An 18,983-nucleotide genomic window follows, 5' to 3' on the forward strand; every position below is an offset into this window, starting at 1 on the left:
ACTCACACACACAAACACACAAACACACACACACACACACAAACACACACAAACACATACAAACAAACACACACACACAAATACAAACGGCATCGAAAAAATGATAATCATTAGATGGACAAAGTGATAGAAAAGCATGATTTCATGATTGCGAATATCGAATGAAAACGATATACAGTATGAAAACCATAACGTATAGGAGGTTGTATATTACATTTTGGGCAAACAACATTGATTCAAGTCACGCCGAATACACCTAGATTACCCACATTCCAGGTACCTCCTACATAGACCAGATAATAAATTGCCTGAATTCTGGATGCCTGCTACTCACTAATCGCTCAAAATCCCTTTCTGGACAGATTGCAACACCATAACTTGATACTATGAAGCTCAGATAATTGCAAATCGTTTTATGAAATGCTCTGGCCACAACAACTGTCTTATTGGTATCTAGGACAGGTTTTGAACTTTCTTTTAGAATTTGACAGCGTGCAAAACAACAAAAAAACACTGTACGCCAATTTGAAAGAAATCCACACAGGGGACGAATAAAATCTGGTTTGCCCGGACAGATGGTCGCTGTATATGTAGACAGTATTCTTAAAGGCAACCCAAGCAGTTTTAGGGTTCGGAAAATCGAATTTTGAAAGTCAATTTATTCAGTCATTTCTATACATGATTAGTTCAAACAACACTATTGCAATGTATAGCAACGTCCATGATGCAAACATACGACGTTGTTGTGATGTGAAAAAAGTCGCCTGAGTTTTAGTAGGCTCGTTAAACTAAGGGGATCACCGTACAGCACGATTTTGCGCGGTTTTAAAATCCTAAAAGTGTGAACTTCAAGTTATAACGCAAATGTGCTAAACAATGTTAGTAAATGTCAATACCATAAAGATTTCAGTATTTTTTATTTCCATTTTTTTTGCCCTAATATTGCTTTGGTTGCCTTTAATGGTTGTGTCGATGGGAAAAATTATCCAAAGGACCAGCAAAAAGTGGTAGTATTGGCCAGGTTGTCATTACGTACTCGCTTCCTGATAACAGTTCTGTACTAATAAAATATATTAAAAATGAAACAATCTCCTGGCATCTAATGGTCGAGTAGCCAGGCTAGCAGATCGAGATGGAGAGGTCACGAGGTCAATTCCTGGGGTTTCAGGCTAGACGTTGTGTCCTTGGGAAAGTCACACAGCTTTCCTAACTTTACCCATGTGTACAAAATGGTACATGACTTAGGTTGGGGAAGTTAAAGGAATCCTAAACTCCAGAAGGCGGTGTTATTTTCCACTAGATTCTGTATCAATGAATACATAATCAGCCGACTTTTTAAGGAATTCTACTTGTGGTGAATTACACAAGGTGATTTTCAAAACAATATGATACTCGCTAAACCCGTGCGGACCCTATCCAAATATTCCCTACGTGTAAACTGTAAAAAGTATTCATTTTTACTTCCTAAAATTATCATCTATTGGAATATAACTACCCCCTCTGGACTTTAGGACTCCTTTAAAGGAGGAGGAATGGTCTCCACCTTCCAATACCGTGCCCTAGACTCCATGGATAACAACACACTGCCCCTACGGCCTCAAAAAGACTATGGGCCTACCGTTTTTAACGATCTCGCCCCCTCCTATGCTTGGAGAGTGCGTGTTTTCCTGCTTGGATCTCTTTCTCTTTAAAACAACTTTCTCGTCAAACACATGCGATAGAACACTCCATCCCCACAGCCTCCGTTGCAGTCCTTCCCACTAGCGGTTTTTTTATCGATTTTTTTTCTTTTTTTTTGGTGGGGTGTGGGGCGTATCTGCTTGTGTGCGGACACAGGATCACAGCGGTAACACGATCCCAAGCAGATACGGGGCCTCAAGCAGATACGCCCCCCCCACACACACACACACACAAAAAATGAAAAAAAATCGCTAAAAAATCACTCATGGGAAGGACTTCAACGGAGGCTAAAAGCTACTAGAAATCTTGCCACGAGTTGGGTTTGTAGAATGATTAATATGCCAGCTTAATACTTAGATACAGCTAGAAGCGACGTGCATCCGAAGGCCGACTGGTGTGTGTTGATATGTCTTATCTATAAACTTCACCAACCAAACCGCTCGAATGTACATCTGGAAGTGACTGACTTCCGTTGTTGTTCTAAAGGAGACGAATACTTACGTGTAGGATTATAATTGCTTCGTGCGAAGTTGTAATTGCTCCCTGCGAAGTCGCAACTGCCTCGAACAAAGAAAACATTTTATAAATCTAACCATAATTAAGCAATATCTTTACTCTACCAAGTCTATTCAATCAAACACCACGCAACAGATGACAGATCACGCACAGGAAATTAGGGGCTCTTATCTAGGTGCTCACGGCAGGCGACAGTCGACTTGTCGCAGATGTGAATGACTTACTGTAAATGCATTTAAGTTCGCGTGGTTTTTATTTCGCGGTAGGGAGAAAATGGGGTGGTTTTAAGTTCGCGTTTGAAAGAATAGTAGCGCTAGAGCCATAGGTGGCCAAAAAATTTTCGCGGTGGTTTTAAGTTCGCGCTGAAAGCGCACCGCAAACATAAAACCACCGCGAACATTTCTGCATTTACAGTATCTTCTTCTTCTATAGAAACGAGAAAAAGGCCTTGTTCTCAAATAAGGTAATGGCAGACGTACGCGGAAGACGTGTGGGGATCAAAGATGACGTTGTCCCGATATTAATAGTCATATAGTTAGTGCTGTGCTACATGGCCATAATAACAAAACATAACGTATTAATCCATAGACTAGCATGAAATTTGAAAAATAAACGTTGTTAATGCTGTGCTACGAACAATGTAAAACTTCATCAATAGACTTTTATAAACAAGGATCGTCAACATTTCTTCAGAAAAGTGGCACATGATCTGGATAGATCAAGACGATTTTTCACACAGAGATATCAACAGGACTACTTTGTTCATCCACTCGTGCAACTACACAATATATACTGATACAGGATAAGTATGCAGTGTCTGCAACAAAAATACCCGGATAAAAAGTACAGACTGCACGTCTAAGCCACGATAGAAGCCACTCCTCTATAGAGGCGCAACAGTACAGTACTCCGAGCTAGACTGGCAAAGATGATACAGAGTATTGTCTAGTTATATCATAATAGACAGTTAATTGCAAATTCCTGCCCGTAGGCTAATTGCAAGTACATGTACATGTAACACGGAGTGGACGTACAGCCAATAATAACAATATAACATATGACTACTCTAGTCTTAGCTACTGACACTAAGTTCTAACTTATTCGGTTCGGATCCTTTTTTTCGAGAAAGTGGAATATATGTATCCTGAGTGCATGTTCTGGTAAGTCTCAATAAAAACCCTAGAAGGATTCGGGAAATGATTTTCTTCAATGTCTTATTGCAACGTTTACAACGTCCAAAGACGCAACGTTTTGTGATATGTTAAGTGTGATTTTTAAGAGATGCAAGATGACTACATAAACGCCTTTCTCGCAGCTCTTTTGTCTGTACGTCTGCATAATATGCATACTGTACTCCACTTGAAAATGGATACCATGTGTACGCTGCGCCGCCTAGTAGACTAAGTCTGCATTGCAGAATATAAATACCACTGTCCTAGGTTTTATCGATATAACAGTAAGAAATGCAATCATAAGTCTAGTACCATCCAAAGTGGATAGTTAGTCCTAAGTGTGAATTAGTAAAAGTGTAAAATAATGAAATAGCACAGACAATACGAACTCGGAAGGTTTTTTCACGTTTTAATCATACAAAAAATAATACAAAAATATTTAGTATTTTCATAAAATTTGGAACATCTGTGACGTTGTCCCGATATTAATGGTCATTTAGTTAGTGCTGTGCTACATGGCCATAATAACAAAGTATATTAAACCTTAACATTACATAATGTATTAATCCATAGACTAGCATGAAATTTAGAAAATAAACGTTGTTAATGCTGTGCTACGAAGAAAAATGTAAAACTTATCATCATCATCAAGCGAGCAGTTATCATGTAAATCAATTGAAATAGACTTTTCTAAACAGGGATCGTCAGCATTTCTTCAGAAAATATGATTTTCTCCCCTTATCACCAAACATATGTGCACAATTAAAAAAAAAGCTACAAAATGTTAAAAATAAACATAATACCAATGTGGTATACACTTTATGGCAAAGTTGTAGAGTTGGTATTTTCGTAAGATTTGACAAAATATTTACTGGCTTGTTATGCTATCGTTATGGCACGTTAAATCTGGACGGCGGTAGGTATCGACTTCTGGCCACCTTTGACCCGCTCATGACGTCACATGTCCATAAGATCACTGCGCGTAAGGAACATGGGTCAACTTCCTGAGGGAGACCTATCGATACACACCAAAAAAAAAGAAGAAAATCGCTAGATCATCTGTCTTTTATGGTGACAAGAAAACCCACTTTAAGTAGTTGTGACATCTTACTGAACTTCGTATCCTCACTCGAATCGCGTGCAAGTCAAATTCCTAAAGTGCGATCAAGATCACAGATCTGCTGACGGTGTAGATCATGGGTACGTTGATCCGGATCACACTTTTGTTTCGGCTGTCTTGTTGGCCTCGGCGTCGTTTGGTGCTGCTGTAGTAGTGGTCGCCTGTGCTGTGTTCCTGTCCGAACAAAAATGAATATAATGTCTTTATCCATTTTGGACATTTTCAGTCTTCGTCATTATCTTATTGTTTGTTGACATGAAGCTGCTTTCTTATTTTTCGAATTTTTTTCTAATGAAATCTAAAAAATAAATTAAACGTGCAGATGGATCCTGGTCTTAAGTTGATTATCCACAGACAAAAAAATGGGTGGTGGAAAGGGCGGTCCAGTCCGATGAGAAGCGAAAAAACTGTCCGACCTTTTCAACGTGTGGTTGTGCCCCTAGAAATTTAATCCACCAGCCCATTATTATCATTAACGTTGATCTCGAATAGAACTGCCAACACAAAGATTGAACTTACCCACACATTTTCGACTGATTAGCTCGAATCTTTTGTGTTGCCAATTTGATTTGGTTTAACTTTGATTCAGAGTGACTTTGATGAACTTTCAAGTGAACGATAGATTTAAGGAAACGTCCCTTACCTGGTGAAGTTCTCAGACTCTTCCAGACTCTGAGGCAGCTTGGTCCCAAGGGTTTCCGGAAGTAGGAGCACCAGACCGGCAGCAACCAGCGCAAAAGTTCCGGAAGTGAGGTAAGGGAGGGGTGACCATACGTCATGGAGGAGGAAGACGAACGGAGCAACAATGGCGCCTATACGGGCACACATGGAGGACGCCCCGATACCAACATTCCTGGGAAAATAAAAACATAAAATCAACGTTAGCTCCTCTACAAACGACGATTTCTCCAGTTGATTATATGACAAGAAGAACCTTAAATCGTATATACAACTTAATAGAAGGGTATAGGAGATTCGTTTTTTCACATTGCCAGACACAACTGCGTCATTTACTGGGAGGGGGCCAAGGTAATCGACAGAGAGGATAACAGACGCACCCGTTGGATTAAGGGGGCCGTCTGGATAAGGAAGACAGCACCGGTGATGAACCGAGACGAGGGGGGGATACAAACTTAGCCACGTTTGGGACAGTGTTCGCACCGCAAAAGCGCCACCTACATCGGCTAATTATAGCGGTGAGAAGCAGTACTCCAGTCAGAAGCTCTGATGAAGGTGTCTGACAGACACCGAAACGTTAGCAGGTGAGATTACCTGGTTGTGTAAAAAGAATCTCCTATACCCTATATTCTACCAACCTGATGAAATTATTTTCTGAACTTAATATTAGTATATTATCTTACTAGTACTGGTAGGTAAAGTTTCAATCGTGACGAAGGAAGTGGAAGTTAGGTCTTCGTAAGCTCACGTGACCGCACTAGTTTGCATGGGTCATCCATTCGGAAGAGGGTCGTGGCAACTGTTGAAAAATCTGTTATTGAAGGTTTAACTGTTACCCCCCTAAATAAGAGCGCGACATTTTGATTACAATACAGGAACATGGTTAAATGATTAGAATACGTGATGGAACACTGGAGTGTGAAACTGACAATCTCATTTTAGTACTTGCAGAGTTAAGTATTTGTGCTACATATACTTCAGGTTTGCTATGTTAATTTAGTGATTACGGGGTCTTTTTATAAATATGAATTGGTATTGATTTTTACTTTTTGTTTGAGTTGAATGTGTGATAGTTGTGTACCGATTTGTTAAAAATAGAGAGAACGCTAGCGACCCCTCCCTATGAAATGGTATGGCTACCCTGCGACGTCAGAAAATCAAGATGGCGGCCACCACACATGCCAACGGATCCAACAAAGGTTTTGCTACGCAAACCTGTACTAGTAACTATGCAAATCTGTAAATATGACGCCATACTTGTGACGTAGGATGACGTTTGTACCCGGTGAAAACAAGCCACATTCTTACCTGACTACCGTTGGGAAGATCTCTGTTGCGAACACGTAGATTGTTCCAAAACAACCCGCTGCCCCGAACTTTCCGAAGACCGCAAGCACGGTGATCGCCTTTGAGTAAGCTGTTGGGTTTTAAAAAAGTAAAAGAAAGTTCATTTCAGGACATATCATTATGACTTATTCATACAAGGCTAAGGTTAATCATTGTGCCTAGGAAAACTAACAGCTACAAACTATTGAGTTAAGACAACACAAGTCAAGGTAAGCAATGTACCAACTTAAAGATAGACCGTATACTGAGGTTTTGCATATCCATTACTTGTAATGTGTGGGTTTTGTGATGTTAAGAGGAGAGTAGTTTTCTTTTCGTCTGAAAACGTGGAGAAATTAGGGCGGAAAATGGTGGTCTCTTTTACCAGCTCGTTTCCTTCGTGGTCGTAGAATGGGCAATGCAACTTGGCCTAAAAATGTGTTTCGTCTTCCACCTTGTTTGACATGCAGTATTTACAAGTTCTTTCGCACACAGGTAAGTTCTTGTACCGCCCTTTCTCAATTTCAAGGGAATGGGCACTAAGTTTAATTTTGCTAATTGCAGAACGTAAATCAAATTTATCTAATTCTAAATATTTTCCCATTGTAGATGTTGTTTTGCATGTCGTATAAAACCTTAGCTTGCCAGTATCGATACCCAAATTGTGACAGAAAGTTTGAATATACATATTGGTAATTACTGGACCTTAACATAGTTAATACTGACTTGATATCACTGTAGGAATTGCAAGAATAGAACAGATAGGAGTATCCACTATGGTAGACTCCAGGAGTAACGCAAGGAGGGAAAGACGCCATTTACACGTGGGCCTTTCAACCATGTTGGTGGTGTGGGCTTTATAAACTTATGACCCACTGCTCACCGAGTCTGTAACTGTTACATGTTGTATACCTGTATGACGTGACGTCGCGAACTTTCAAGCTAATATACATGTACTGTCACATTAGTCTTACCAGCTGGGATGAACATGATACAAAACGTCGCCAGGCCAGCAACCAATAGGAAGGCCAGAAGGGACCAGCGCCGCCCAATCCTGCATAGAAACAGTCATCCACGTTAGGAATATCAGCAATCTTCACAAGAATTATATGGAACTCGCGCAGTTTAAGACAAAAAGGCAGGCATTATGAAACGGTTATGTTCATGAAAATGTACGCCTAGGCTTGATTCGCATGGCTATACTTTCCTGAATCTGGATATATAACCGATAATCTGTATTTGTATCTCCTTAGCCGTTTGGAGTAATAGTCGAAAGCTTTTGTGAAATCGAGTATTGCTATAGAATAGATCCAATTGTTGTTAAATTGTAACTCCGATAGCTCTTTTCCTATACGTGAAAAAACTACAAATACTTTCCTGAATCTGGATATGTAACCGATAATCTGTATTTGTATCTCCTTAGCCGTTTGGAGTAATAGTCGAAAGCTTTTGTGAAATCGAGTATTGCTATAGAATAGATCCAATTGTTGTTAAATTGTAACTCCGATAGCTCTTTTCCTATACGTGAAAAAACTACAAATACTTTCCTGAATCTGGATATGTAACCGATAATCTGTATTTGTATCTCCTTAGCCGTTTGGAGTAATAGTCGAAAGCTTTTGTGAAATCGAGTTTTGCTATAGAATAGATCCAATTGTTGTTTGATTGTAACCCTGACATTTTGATCCAAACGCGGGACTGCTACTTCACCATATCATGAGGTTTAAAGGCGTCCAGAGCATTTTATGAAACTTAAAACTTGAATAAAAGGAATCCAATGTCTAGTCATTCCTACACATAGTAAGTTTCAATAACAGAAAATCCAAGCCCTAACAGACTGATCCTGACTGTCCATCACAATTAGCGGTTTGACCAATGAGCGAGTGACTGCATGTCCGTCAAATGTTTGCATTTTCATGTTTTAATTTTGCATTTCTACGTTTTGACGGAGGTGGGTCTATTTACACAAGGCGCGTGAAACTAAAAGATCACCATGTAGCTTATTTTTGTGCCCCTTTTGAGCACTTTGAATAAGAAATCCGCACGCAAATGTGGTAAACAGTGGCATTAAATGTCTATTTCATTAAGATAACAGCAACTAGAATGTTTCCAGTTTTCAAGCCTCATAAAATGCCCTGGGTGCCTTTAAGTTTCACAATTCTACGAAGGATAACGGTGAAAGAACTCAACAGAATTGTTCCTAAACTGACCTGTCCATGGAAATCTTTGCGAGGATGTAGGCGGGGATTTCAACAGCACAGGAGACGAAGAAGTTCAGGTAGGGGTTCCCGGCCAGGTTGGTGGCGTTCAGTGACAGACCGTAGAAAACAAACCCCGCGACAAACCTAGAGAAAAACCGTCAGGAAAGGATGTTAAACACGACGATTATTTCGAAACTCTACCTGTAGTACCGTTGCCATGATTAAGCGAGTATCTCACTAGTAGATTGCACCAAATTGCGCAAGGTAGTTGCAACACGGCGCTTGAAATCGACGAAGTAGCGCAAATGGACGCAAAATGGCGCAAAACGGCGAATATCCTTTCATCACTACAAATCTCGCTTTGATGAAATTTCTATCATATTGTACATGGGTTTGAAACTTCTACGGATAACGTGCAATCTGACTAAACTTGCAGTGCTTTTTAATGGGGTAAAATCTTAATGTTCGTAACGAATAAAACGTACCATGCGTAAAACATGATGAGTGATTTCCTCCGCACATTGGGGGTCCTCACCAAGTCAATCAGGTTATGGCGCGGCTTGGGTTCTCCGTCTGTCTGTCATAGTTAGGAACATCAATGTAAGCTTCGGTACTTTAAAGGAAACCCAAGCAATATTAGGGCCTGTAAAACGGATTTTAAATGTCAATTTATTTAGTAATTTCTATACATGATTAGTTCAAACAACACTATCACAATTCAAAGCGACGTCCATCATGCACAAATACGACGTAGTTGTGATGTGAGAACTCACTGAAAATCATCGCCAGGGTTTTTGTTGGCTCGCGAAACTAAGAGAATCATCGTACGGCAGGTTTTTGCGCGGTTATAAAATGCCCAAAGTACGAATTTCCAAGTTATTACGCAAATGTGCTGAATAGACTTAGTAAATGTCACTACCGTAAAGATTTCAGCATCTTTTTTATTTCCATATTTTCGGCCCTAATATCGCTTTGGCTGCCTTTAATATAACATAAGCATAACATCAGCCCATTTAGCCTGGATGCCAGACTGTTTCCAGGGCCTATACACGGGCTACCTTCTCGGCTGTAGGGCCAACAAGTCCCCCAGGAAATTCTACAACAGGCCCCTGAACCAGACCTTGAGAAACAATGCACAACAAGCTAGTTCACGGTTGCTACTACGCATGTGCAGTGTCAAAGGTGAAGGCCCCCGGCTTGTAAACAGTGCTCGTCTCGACATTGTCTCAATTTGCATAACAATTAACGCCCCAGCGGGATTTGTTTACGTCTCGGGGGCCTTCACCTTTGACACTGCACATGCGTAGTAGCAACCGTGAACTAGCTTATACATAATTATGATAAAGATCGGGGGTCTGGCATCCAGGCTACAGCCCATTGGGCCGGAAACGTCACGTGTCCAAAATATCTAGGTCAGTCACACTGCATAGGGCCATAGGCACGTCCGAGTTCCTTTTGTTGAATTAAAAAAAAAATGTTATAATTAGATAAATGATATCAACCGTTTATGGATGATTTTTACCGCCAATCTCCAGTACAACGTTTTTGAGATAAAGGCGGGTAAAGTATCAAAAGTACAAAAGTCTCGAAAACCCGAAGCCACGTAAAACTATAATCAAAATGCTTTACTTTGTCGTCATCTGTTTTCCCCTCATCTTCAAACAGTCCTTCCGGGATGACTTTCTTGTTGGCAGCGGCAACTTTCCGGAAAATCTCCACCGCATATTCCTTCTGGTTGTTAGCTAGGAGCCAGCGGGGAGACTCGTTAATAACCCTGTAAAAAGGAACAGGAAGAAACAGTTCATTAACAAGTTGCTGGTGTCTCTCTGTGTGTGTGTCTGTCTGTTTGAGTGTGTGTGTGTGTGTGTGTGTATATGTGTGTATGTGTGTGCGTATGTGTCTGTGTTTGTCTGTGTGTGAGTGCGTGCTTGTGTGTGAGTACGCGTGTGTGAGCATGTGTGTGTGTGTGCGTGTGTGACTGTGTGAGTGTGCGTGAGTGCGTGTGTGTGAGGATGTGTGTGTATGTGTGTGTATGTGTGTTTGTTTGTTATGATGAACTAAACAAATACATTACAAACCATCACAACCCGGCAATTATGAACATGTTAAACTGTTGTCCACACAGATAAGTACACACAAGCGCTTAAAAACATGAAGGGCCCGTACACACTTGTGCGTATATTCAAGTCCGTACGAGTTGCAATTGCGTATTACCATTTTTTTTTTGGTCGAGGCAAAGTTTGCGGGAAAGAAGTTGTTTTCTACTATGACCTACCGTTGTGCTGCCTCGTTATCGAACCGAAAAATTTCTTCGGTCGCAAACTTTACCTAACACGGAACTCATGCTGACCTGAATATAAACACTTGTGCCCGCATGAGTTGCGTATAAATAAGTTTTTGTTTTAGGTTAACCCTATCCAGACTAGGGGGGGGGGCTAAAAGTGCCCGCGCCAACTTTGACATCGTATTACTGCCGAACGATGTATGCTAGGACAACCAAACTTGGTGACTTTTCCTAAAATTTTGTTGGCAACAATTTTATAAAAATGGTTTAAGTTTATCATTTTTTCATGTTGCCATGGCAACGGGTTTCTGACTGGCATTTTATGCAAAAATCATTAATATTTTGAAAACAATGATATTTCTCGGGTTTTCTTGCACAACTACGCTAGTTTTCCTTCATGTATAACATAACATGTAATTAGATGTAACTTTCCTGATTTAATATTCATGATTTATGCTAATAAGATGACGTAATCAGCCAAAATCCAAGATGGCGGACTATATCTGATTCACTGTTTCAGGTATCAGCAGGCTTTTTCGCCCTTAAAATCGTCAATACCTGACATTTTCTTTATCAGAAACATTTAGATTAACGTTTTTAGTCTATTTTCAGCGTCCTTTGGGGTCATAAGTGGAAAAAAAGGATTTTTAAAAATTTCAAAATGGCCGATCCAAGATTGCGGATCCCAAGGGATCGCTAACAACATATGACGCCATTCTATGACGTCATTTTGACGTCAACGTACCTACAACGTTGTATGTCTTTGCATACCTTAAAATGAATAATACAAACCGTTTTGTTTAATTCCTTTAGATATTACGGGAATTCCCTATTTAGCCAATAAAATCACATCGATGACGTCATAATTACGTCATATTACGTCATAACGTCACCAAAATTACAGGAATTATATAACTTGACGTGAATATCACTCCCAACAAATTTGGTGATGATACATCATACCGTTCGGAAATTATGAGGGGGGGGGGGCCGAATCAGCCCCCCCCCTCCCCGCAGTCCCAGATATACCAAAAAAGCCCAGTCTGGATAGGGTTAAGTTTGCAACCGAAGAAGTTATTTCTTAGGTTCCATAACTAGGCTGCACAGCGATGGGTCAAAGTAGAAAACAGCTTCTTCCATGCAAACTTTACATAAACCAAAAAAAATGTTCATGCGCAACTCATACGCACTTGCATATACGCACAAGTGTGACAGGGCCTTTTAAAGGCAACCAAAGCAATATTAGGGACAAAAAAAAGGAAATCAAACAATGCTAATATCTTCATGGTAGTGACATTTACTAACACTATAAAGCACATTTTCGCAATAACTTCACACTCTGAGCATTTTAAAACCGCGCAAACGATGATCCCCTTAGTTTCGCGAGCCTATAACAAAAAACCGCGACGATTTTCAGTGAGTTTTCCGGATGTCGCTATGCATTGTGATAGTGTTGTTTGAGCTAATCATGACATATAGGAATGACTAAATAAACTGATTTTTAAAATCCAATTTTCGGGCTCTAATATTGCTTGGGTTTCCTTTTAGAAGACGTAAACGCAGACTTACCACCTTTGTTTATATTTATGTTCAGTTCATTCAATTATGTTAAACAATTTTTGGTATTACTTCTGGGTTTCCTTAATACATAATCTATATAATGATTCCGGTTTTCATGTTGACCTCTGACCTCTCCGCTCATTTTTAAGTTCATCATATTTGATTTCGTATGATTTACTATCTAACAATTGTTTTCGTTCTTCCTGTATTTGATTTAATTGTATTGTTCCTGTATTGATGAAATTGTATTTACTTAGGCGGACTCCAGGAAGATTAGTGTATACATTGTTAAGATTGTACACTAATGGAGATCTGAATAAAACAAACAAACAAACAAACAAACTTACCACCAATAGACCATAATGAAGAGGACGTTTGGGAGAGAGATGGCGAGCTGCAGCCATTCCCAGTACCGGATGAGATAGGCCATCAGCGACAGAACCATTCCGCCGACCCCGAAAAATATCACCAGGAACATTGAGATCAGCGTGCGGTGGTCGGGGGAAACAAGCTCTGATGCTGGAACATATAAAAGGGACAAAACGTTAAATAAATTCATCAAAACGAATGAGTTTGAGATTCTCTTGTCAAAAAAGTTAATGAAGCGTTGTTGTTCCTTTATCCCAAGGGAGGGTAGTGTCGTTTTTGGTGTATATGTATGTGCGTGTGTGTGTGCGCGCGTGTGTGTACACGTGTGTGTGTGAGCACGTACACACGAGTGTGTTAGTGTTTGTGCTGCAGTCTGCCGATGTTCTGCAAGAGGGCGCTCACCATCAAGGGAGTGAACGGTTAGTAATCGTGGAATAACATTTCACTTAAGCCCCTGTCACAGTTGTGCGTATAAGCCATTCCGTGTGAGTTCCGTGTTGAATTTTGACAATACGCAGTTGTACGCTTAAAATATCGATTTGTTTTAATTATGCGCGTCGCACATATAGCGTGTGAATAACGAATTCAACGCATCCAATAGGTTTGAGACACGTATGATTTTCATATGAAGTGCGCAATAATGTTATCCTTGCAGCGAATAGCTGCGTATCAGGTGCGTATGCTGAGCGTGTTCCGGACCTCACACAACGTCTACCGACCGCATGCCTGACGCACTTCCGACTTATGCCAATTAATCAAATCATGAGCGTATTTGGCTGGGAAGACGCCTCCATTACTGACGACAAGTAGGACCGTTTGTATATATGTAACAGGGACACCAAGTTTACTTTTGGAACACGCCGTGACACTTAGAGCCATTATTTAGCCTGTGAATTGTGTTACGTTGATATCAGTAGTTACGAAAACTGTTATTATAAGACGCCTCCACAAGTAACGAACGGTAGAACTTTTATGTGTATGTAAAATTGGCACATTTTTGTGGACCATTTCAATGATTATTTAAATCAAAAGTTATGTACACTTTGCTGGCTGTGTTTGTTTCCTCTCTGCCCTTAACTAAATTGAATACCCGACCCGACCAATGAAATACCAATTCTGAAATGTACCCCGGAAGTTCGTCGAGTACGCTATATGCACGCTATCCGCACGTTATCTTTGCGTTGTTCATACGCTACTGGTACGTACAATGCGCTGCCCGATCGCAGGACGAACCACACTCATTGGTGACGTATATTCTTATTCGCCATACCTTCGATCATCGTGCGTTGTATCTGCGCTGCAAGCTTAGTACGCGATGTGGTCGCTGCGCAGAGATCGTGCGGCAAGAGAAGCGTGTTACCGCGTTTGGAGCGCAAACACAAAGCGCGCTCGTACCTTACTCGACCGACTCTGCTCGACCGATGTCGGACGTTTGAACTGCGTTCTTATGACGTCTTAGCTGCGTATCAGCGTTCGGACGAAAGTTTTCGGTAGTTTCAAAAATATTAAGCGTACTGGGTAGTGCCTTGCGTGTGCCTGCGTACCTAAAACTTTCACCAAACGATTGAGAAACGCATTAGGTGCGTATGGTGCGCACGCCGGCGTATGTCAAAAATGTTAACACGCAACTCACACGGCCATGATATACGCACATGTGTGACAGGGCCTTTACTCAAGTCTGAAAGGCTCATCGGACCACCGACTATGAATTTCAAGGCAAACTAATGGCATTCCAAAGACAGCTGTGGATGTCTCGTGCTATCTTTTGGGTTGGTTGATTGGCTGGTTGGTTGGTTGGTTAGTTGGTTGGTTGGTTGGTGGGTGGGTTGGTTTGTTGGTTAATTCGTTGATTGGTTGGTTGGCAGTTACCTAGAACAAACGCCGTAAGGAAAACTCCAGAGTTCGTTGCGCCAATGATCATGCGGAGGAATACAAAGAGCCAGTAGTTGTGTGCGAAGGCCGTCGACACGCCAAACACCAGCATGATGAAGAGGGAAAGAAAGTAGATCTTTTTTCTTCCGAACCTGTAAAAATACGGAACTATATGGTAAGAAAATACCAAGTATGCAAGTCACTAAGCGACATGAAAATTGATGATAATTCGACAACAAATGCTAGTTTTTTTTGTTATTATGTCGTGAGAATGCGGGATATATAATAAACATGGAACGTACCTGTCAGAGAGGTCGCCAAAAATGACGGCTCCCAACAACACCCCCACCATGAAAATAGACTGTGCCAAACTGCCCATCCATTTCCGACCACAAACAAGGTCGTGCTAAAATGTAAGAAACGATAAAAGCGATATCAACTGTATAGTTAAGTTTAAAAAAAAAGTTAAAATCCTCCCACACCATGATTGATGTATAGGGCGGTGCCCATCTCCGTTTCATAGCCCTTGGGCCACACTGTGGTGCAATCACTGCAGCAGGGGGCTAGTCCACTGGCAGTGGAGTGTGTTTAACTTCCATACTGTTTCATAAGTATGTACCATTTTTATAAAGTCTTTGGTATGACTCAATGCGCCTCTTGTCCAGAGGTGTCCTACGTGGGGCTTGAACCCCAGTCCTTCTGGTCCAAGTAATTTGAACCAGATGTGGCAGAGTAGCAAAGGCGCAGACCACTACACCACAGGGACACCCCTATCAACTGTATATCAATGAGCATTTAATCACACATATGTAATCTGTAGTTCTAAAGAAAGGGCCAAAATTGCAATATAAGCTTCTCCCCTCTACAGAAAGATACAATAGACTAGAGTTAAGTATTTGTGCCACATATACTTCAGGTTCGCTATGTTAGTTTAGCGATTACGGAGAATTTTCATAAATATGAATTGGTATTGAATTTTTCTTTTTGTTTGAGTTGAATGTGTGATAGTTGTGTGCCGATTTGTTGAAAATAGAGAGAACGCCAGCGACCCCCGTAAAAAAAACACCCCTCCCAATAAACGGTATGGCGACCCTGTGACGTCACAATTCAAGATGGCGGCCACCAAAAAATGCCAACGGATCCAACAAAGGTTTTGCTACGCAAACCTGTAAAAATGCTTCACCCCGTAATGATTTGCTTTATCAAGCGAAACGAACAGAACAACTGCAGTTCATAACCAAACTGCAAGGAGGCATGTCCAATATTAGTTGTCCATTTCGTAGGCCAAGGATTGAACCTGCACCGGGATGCCCTCTAGGCCTGGGCGGGCGTTGAACACTCTCAGTACCGAGGAGATCCCGGTAAGGTCCCGATGGGCTGGTACCAGACCAGGCTACTGAAATAAATATTATAACTTACATTCTAGAGCCCTTTTTGACACTCCAGTGACCCTATCATCACGCCCCTTAAAGGAAACTCAAACAATATTAGGACCCAAAGTCGTATTTTGAAAGTCAATTACGTAAGTCATTTCTATACATGATTAGTTCAAACAACACTACCAGAATGTATAGCGACGTCCATGATGCAAAAATATGACGTTGTTGTCATGTGAGAACTCACTGAAAATCGTCGCTGGGGTTTTTGAAGGCTCGCGAAACTAAGGGAATCATCGCACGGCACGATTTGGCGAGGTTTTAAAATGCTACAGGTATGAAGTTATTACGCAAATGTGCTAAGTATTGTTAGTAAGTGTCACTACCATAAACTTAAGATTTCAGCACAAATTTGCATATTTTGGGCCCTAATTTTGCTTTGGTTGCCTTAAACACTGGCAAAACAACTTAGCGTCATTTAATGTCACTGACAGACAGACCATGGAGGTCAACGTCCTTGGATAGACTATAAGGACACACAGGTTCATGGTCACTTGGGGTGAATAAGGTCGCTGTGATATCAGTCGCCCAGCTGTTTCTTGTTGGACAACGTCGGAAGTCGGCCAAGAAATGTCACGTATCCTGCCCATGATGTAAACAACGTTTCCAGGGCGACTTTTCGTGAACCTGCGCTAGCTGCCATTGTGTCTGAGACAAGTGAGCACTTTTGGCTGTAGTCCCGTACACGTGTACTTTGACTGAATCGCGCTCCAAACTGACTGACGGGTCGATTTAGCCTCGATTGTTTAACACATTACACAGTACATCATAGCAAGGAGGTTTAGCTATTCAAACCTCCTCGATTATAATATACAAAGAAGATTTTTTTTCGGAGAGACACTCGATCAGAGAGGTGTGATCTCCAACGCTATGTTTCTATCTGGATTAGATTTTTAAAATCTTCATACTAAAAATGCCATAAACCTAGCTTTATTTTTCGTTTTCGAACTATGTACTTTCACAACCCGACCGAAACCCATATTAACCCTAGCCTCCATAGCAGACTCTACTAGTTGGGATATTGTTTTACATATGATACTAGCCTGACGAATCGCGCTCCTAGTGTCCAGCCGGTTTCCGTGACCGCCCTAGTGGGGGTCAGTAACCTCCGGCTGAGAGCTTGTGTAAATACAGGCTACATATGATACGTGATGTACTTTTTCTGCATGGAATATCAGTTGTACTACACTGACTCATTTCTAGTAGCCCCACAAGAAACCGAGTGCAATCTCCCCCATTGCCCCCCCCCCCCCTTTAAACCTGACTCAGCCTGCGAATGAGGTTATAATCTACATATTGCCCCTTCTTTCTTCCTTCTGCTCACCTCCATGGTAACGGACGTTTTGAACCGACTCGTGTCGTACCACCAGCCGTGGTCACACGGGATCTCCGGCAGACCTGTGGTGTTCCACGGCTCAACATCGTCCACTGATACAGACCCCAGGTCGTACCTGTACAGACGTAATAAAGACATTACATCATTGAAATCTAATCAGCTATACCCCTGACACCCCCTCCGTCCCTCCCTCCGTCCCTCCCTCCCTTACACATTCACTCACTCACTCACTCACTCACTCACTCACTCACTCACTCACTCACTCACTCCCTCATCATTCATTCATTCATTCACTCACTCACTCTCACTCAGTCACATGCACTCACTCTCACTCACTCACTCTCACTCACTCACTCACTCATCATTCATTCACTCACTCACTCACTCACTCACTCACTCTCACTCACTCATAATTCATTCATTCATTCATTCACTCACTCACTCACTCACTCTCACTCAGTCACATGCACTCACTCACTCTCACTCACTCACTCTCACTCACTCACTCACTCACTCACTCATCATTCATTCACTCACTCACTCAGTCACATGCACTCACTCTCACTCACTCACTCACTCTCACTCACTCACTCATAATTCATTCATTCATTCACTCACTCACTCACTCTCACTCAGTCACATGCACTCACTCTCACTCACTCACTCACTCACTCACTCACTCACTCACTCACTCACTCACTCACTCACTCACTCCGTAACTCACTCCGTAACTCACTCCGTAACTCACTCCGTAACTCACTCCGCAACTCACTCACTCACTGAGTCTACCTAGCACCCGGCACGTGCTTTAAGCCTTGACCTTGAAGGAACTAATAAGGTTCTCAAGGTCATCAACAATCACAGTTCCCATTTCTCTGGAATCAAAACTGTTGATGTATCATTTCGGCAAGTTTTACACACACACCTCTCGCACGAGCTATAGGTCCACACTCCGTCGTCCGTAGTCCCCGGAAAGACCAGGCGTAGTCCGTCGTCCTCACCAAACCTGACCGTTATGTTGTCTAGCCCCGCTACGGAACAATGGTGTGGTGGTTTTGCGCCAAGGAAAGCCATAGCCAGCATGTGTCCGGCGTAAGGGATAGCTGTGAGCGACAGGAGGAGACATAGTCGCCGCTGGTAGGTCCCGAAGCCCCCGATGTGCCGCAGAACCTCGTCGTTGTCCACCATTTTGACTTTTAAATAATAGAGGCCTTTTTAAGGGTCAACAGTGTCGCCTTACGGACTAGTCCACTTCTCGAAGGGGTGGGGAAAGTGCATTGACTTACAATGTCCATGTTTGAGGATGTTTGCTTGATATAAACAAAGTTATATAACCTTCACCTTAATAAAGATTGTGTTTTTCATAAGACTTAACGATACCAAACAACCAACGAACCAACCAGTGAACCAACGAACCAATATACGAACGAACG

At 41.6% G+C, this 18,983-nt stretch overlaps 1 protein-coding gene across 1 annotated transcript; it reads right to left on the minus strand.

Annotated features, from left to right (window-relative positions):
* Positions 1-4,501: 4,501 nt before the first annotated feature.
* On the minus strand, positions 4,502-18,779 carry LOC136445684 (organic cation transporter protein-like). The gene is made up of 12 exons (XM_066443818.1): positions 18,476-18,779; positions 17,539-17,665; positions 15,081-15,184; positions 14,776-14,930; positions 12,885-13,056; positions 10,323-10,467; positions 9,179-9,270; positions 8,703-8,837; positions 7,467-7,546; positions 6,475-6,583; positions 5,132-5,341; positions 4,502-4,662 (listed from the first exon to the last, which is right to left on the minus strand). The coding sequence occupies exons 1-12, from the start codon at positions 18,736-18,738 to the stop codon at positions 4,584-4,586; spliced, it is 1,671 nt and encodes a 556-aa protein (XP_066299915.1). The 5' UTR covers positions 18,739-18,779; the 3' UTR covers positions 4,502-4,583.
* Positions 18,780-18,983: the final 204 nt, after the last annotated feature.

This window comes from Branchiostoma lanceolatum, chromosome 12, assembly GCF_035083965.1.
Source record: "Branchiostoma lanceolatum isolate klBraLanc5 chromosome 12, klBraLanc5.hap2, whole genome shotgun sequence".
Taxonomy (NCBI): domain Eukaryota; kingdom Metazoa; phylum Chordata; class Leptocardii; order Amphioxiformes; family Branchiostomatidae; genus Branchiostoma; species Branchiostoma lanceolatum.

Bases quoted from the DNA above. Each gene is read 5' to 3' on its own strand.
- LOC136445684 (XM_066443818.1), bottom strand. From the start codon at position 18,738: ATGGTGGACAACGACGAGGTTCTGCGGCACATCGGGGGCTTCGGGACC. The intron at 17,666-18,475 runs GTGTGTGTGTAA...ACGTCTGTACAG, and splicing joins ACCTATAGCTCGTGCGAGAG to GTACGACCTGGGGTCTGTAT. The intron at 7,547-8,702 runs GTCAGTTTAGGA...GTTTCTATGCAG, and splicing joins GCAAAGATTTCCATGGACAG to GATTGGGCGGCGCTGGTCCC.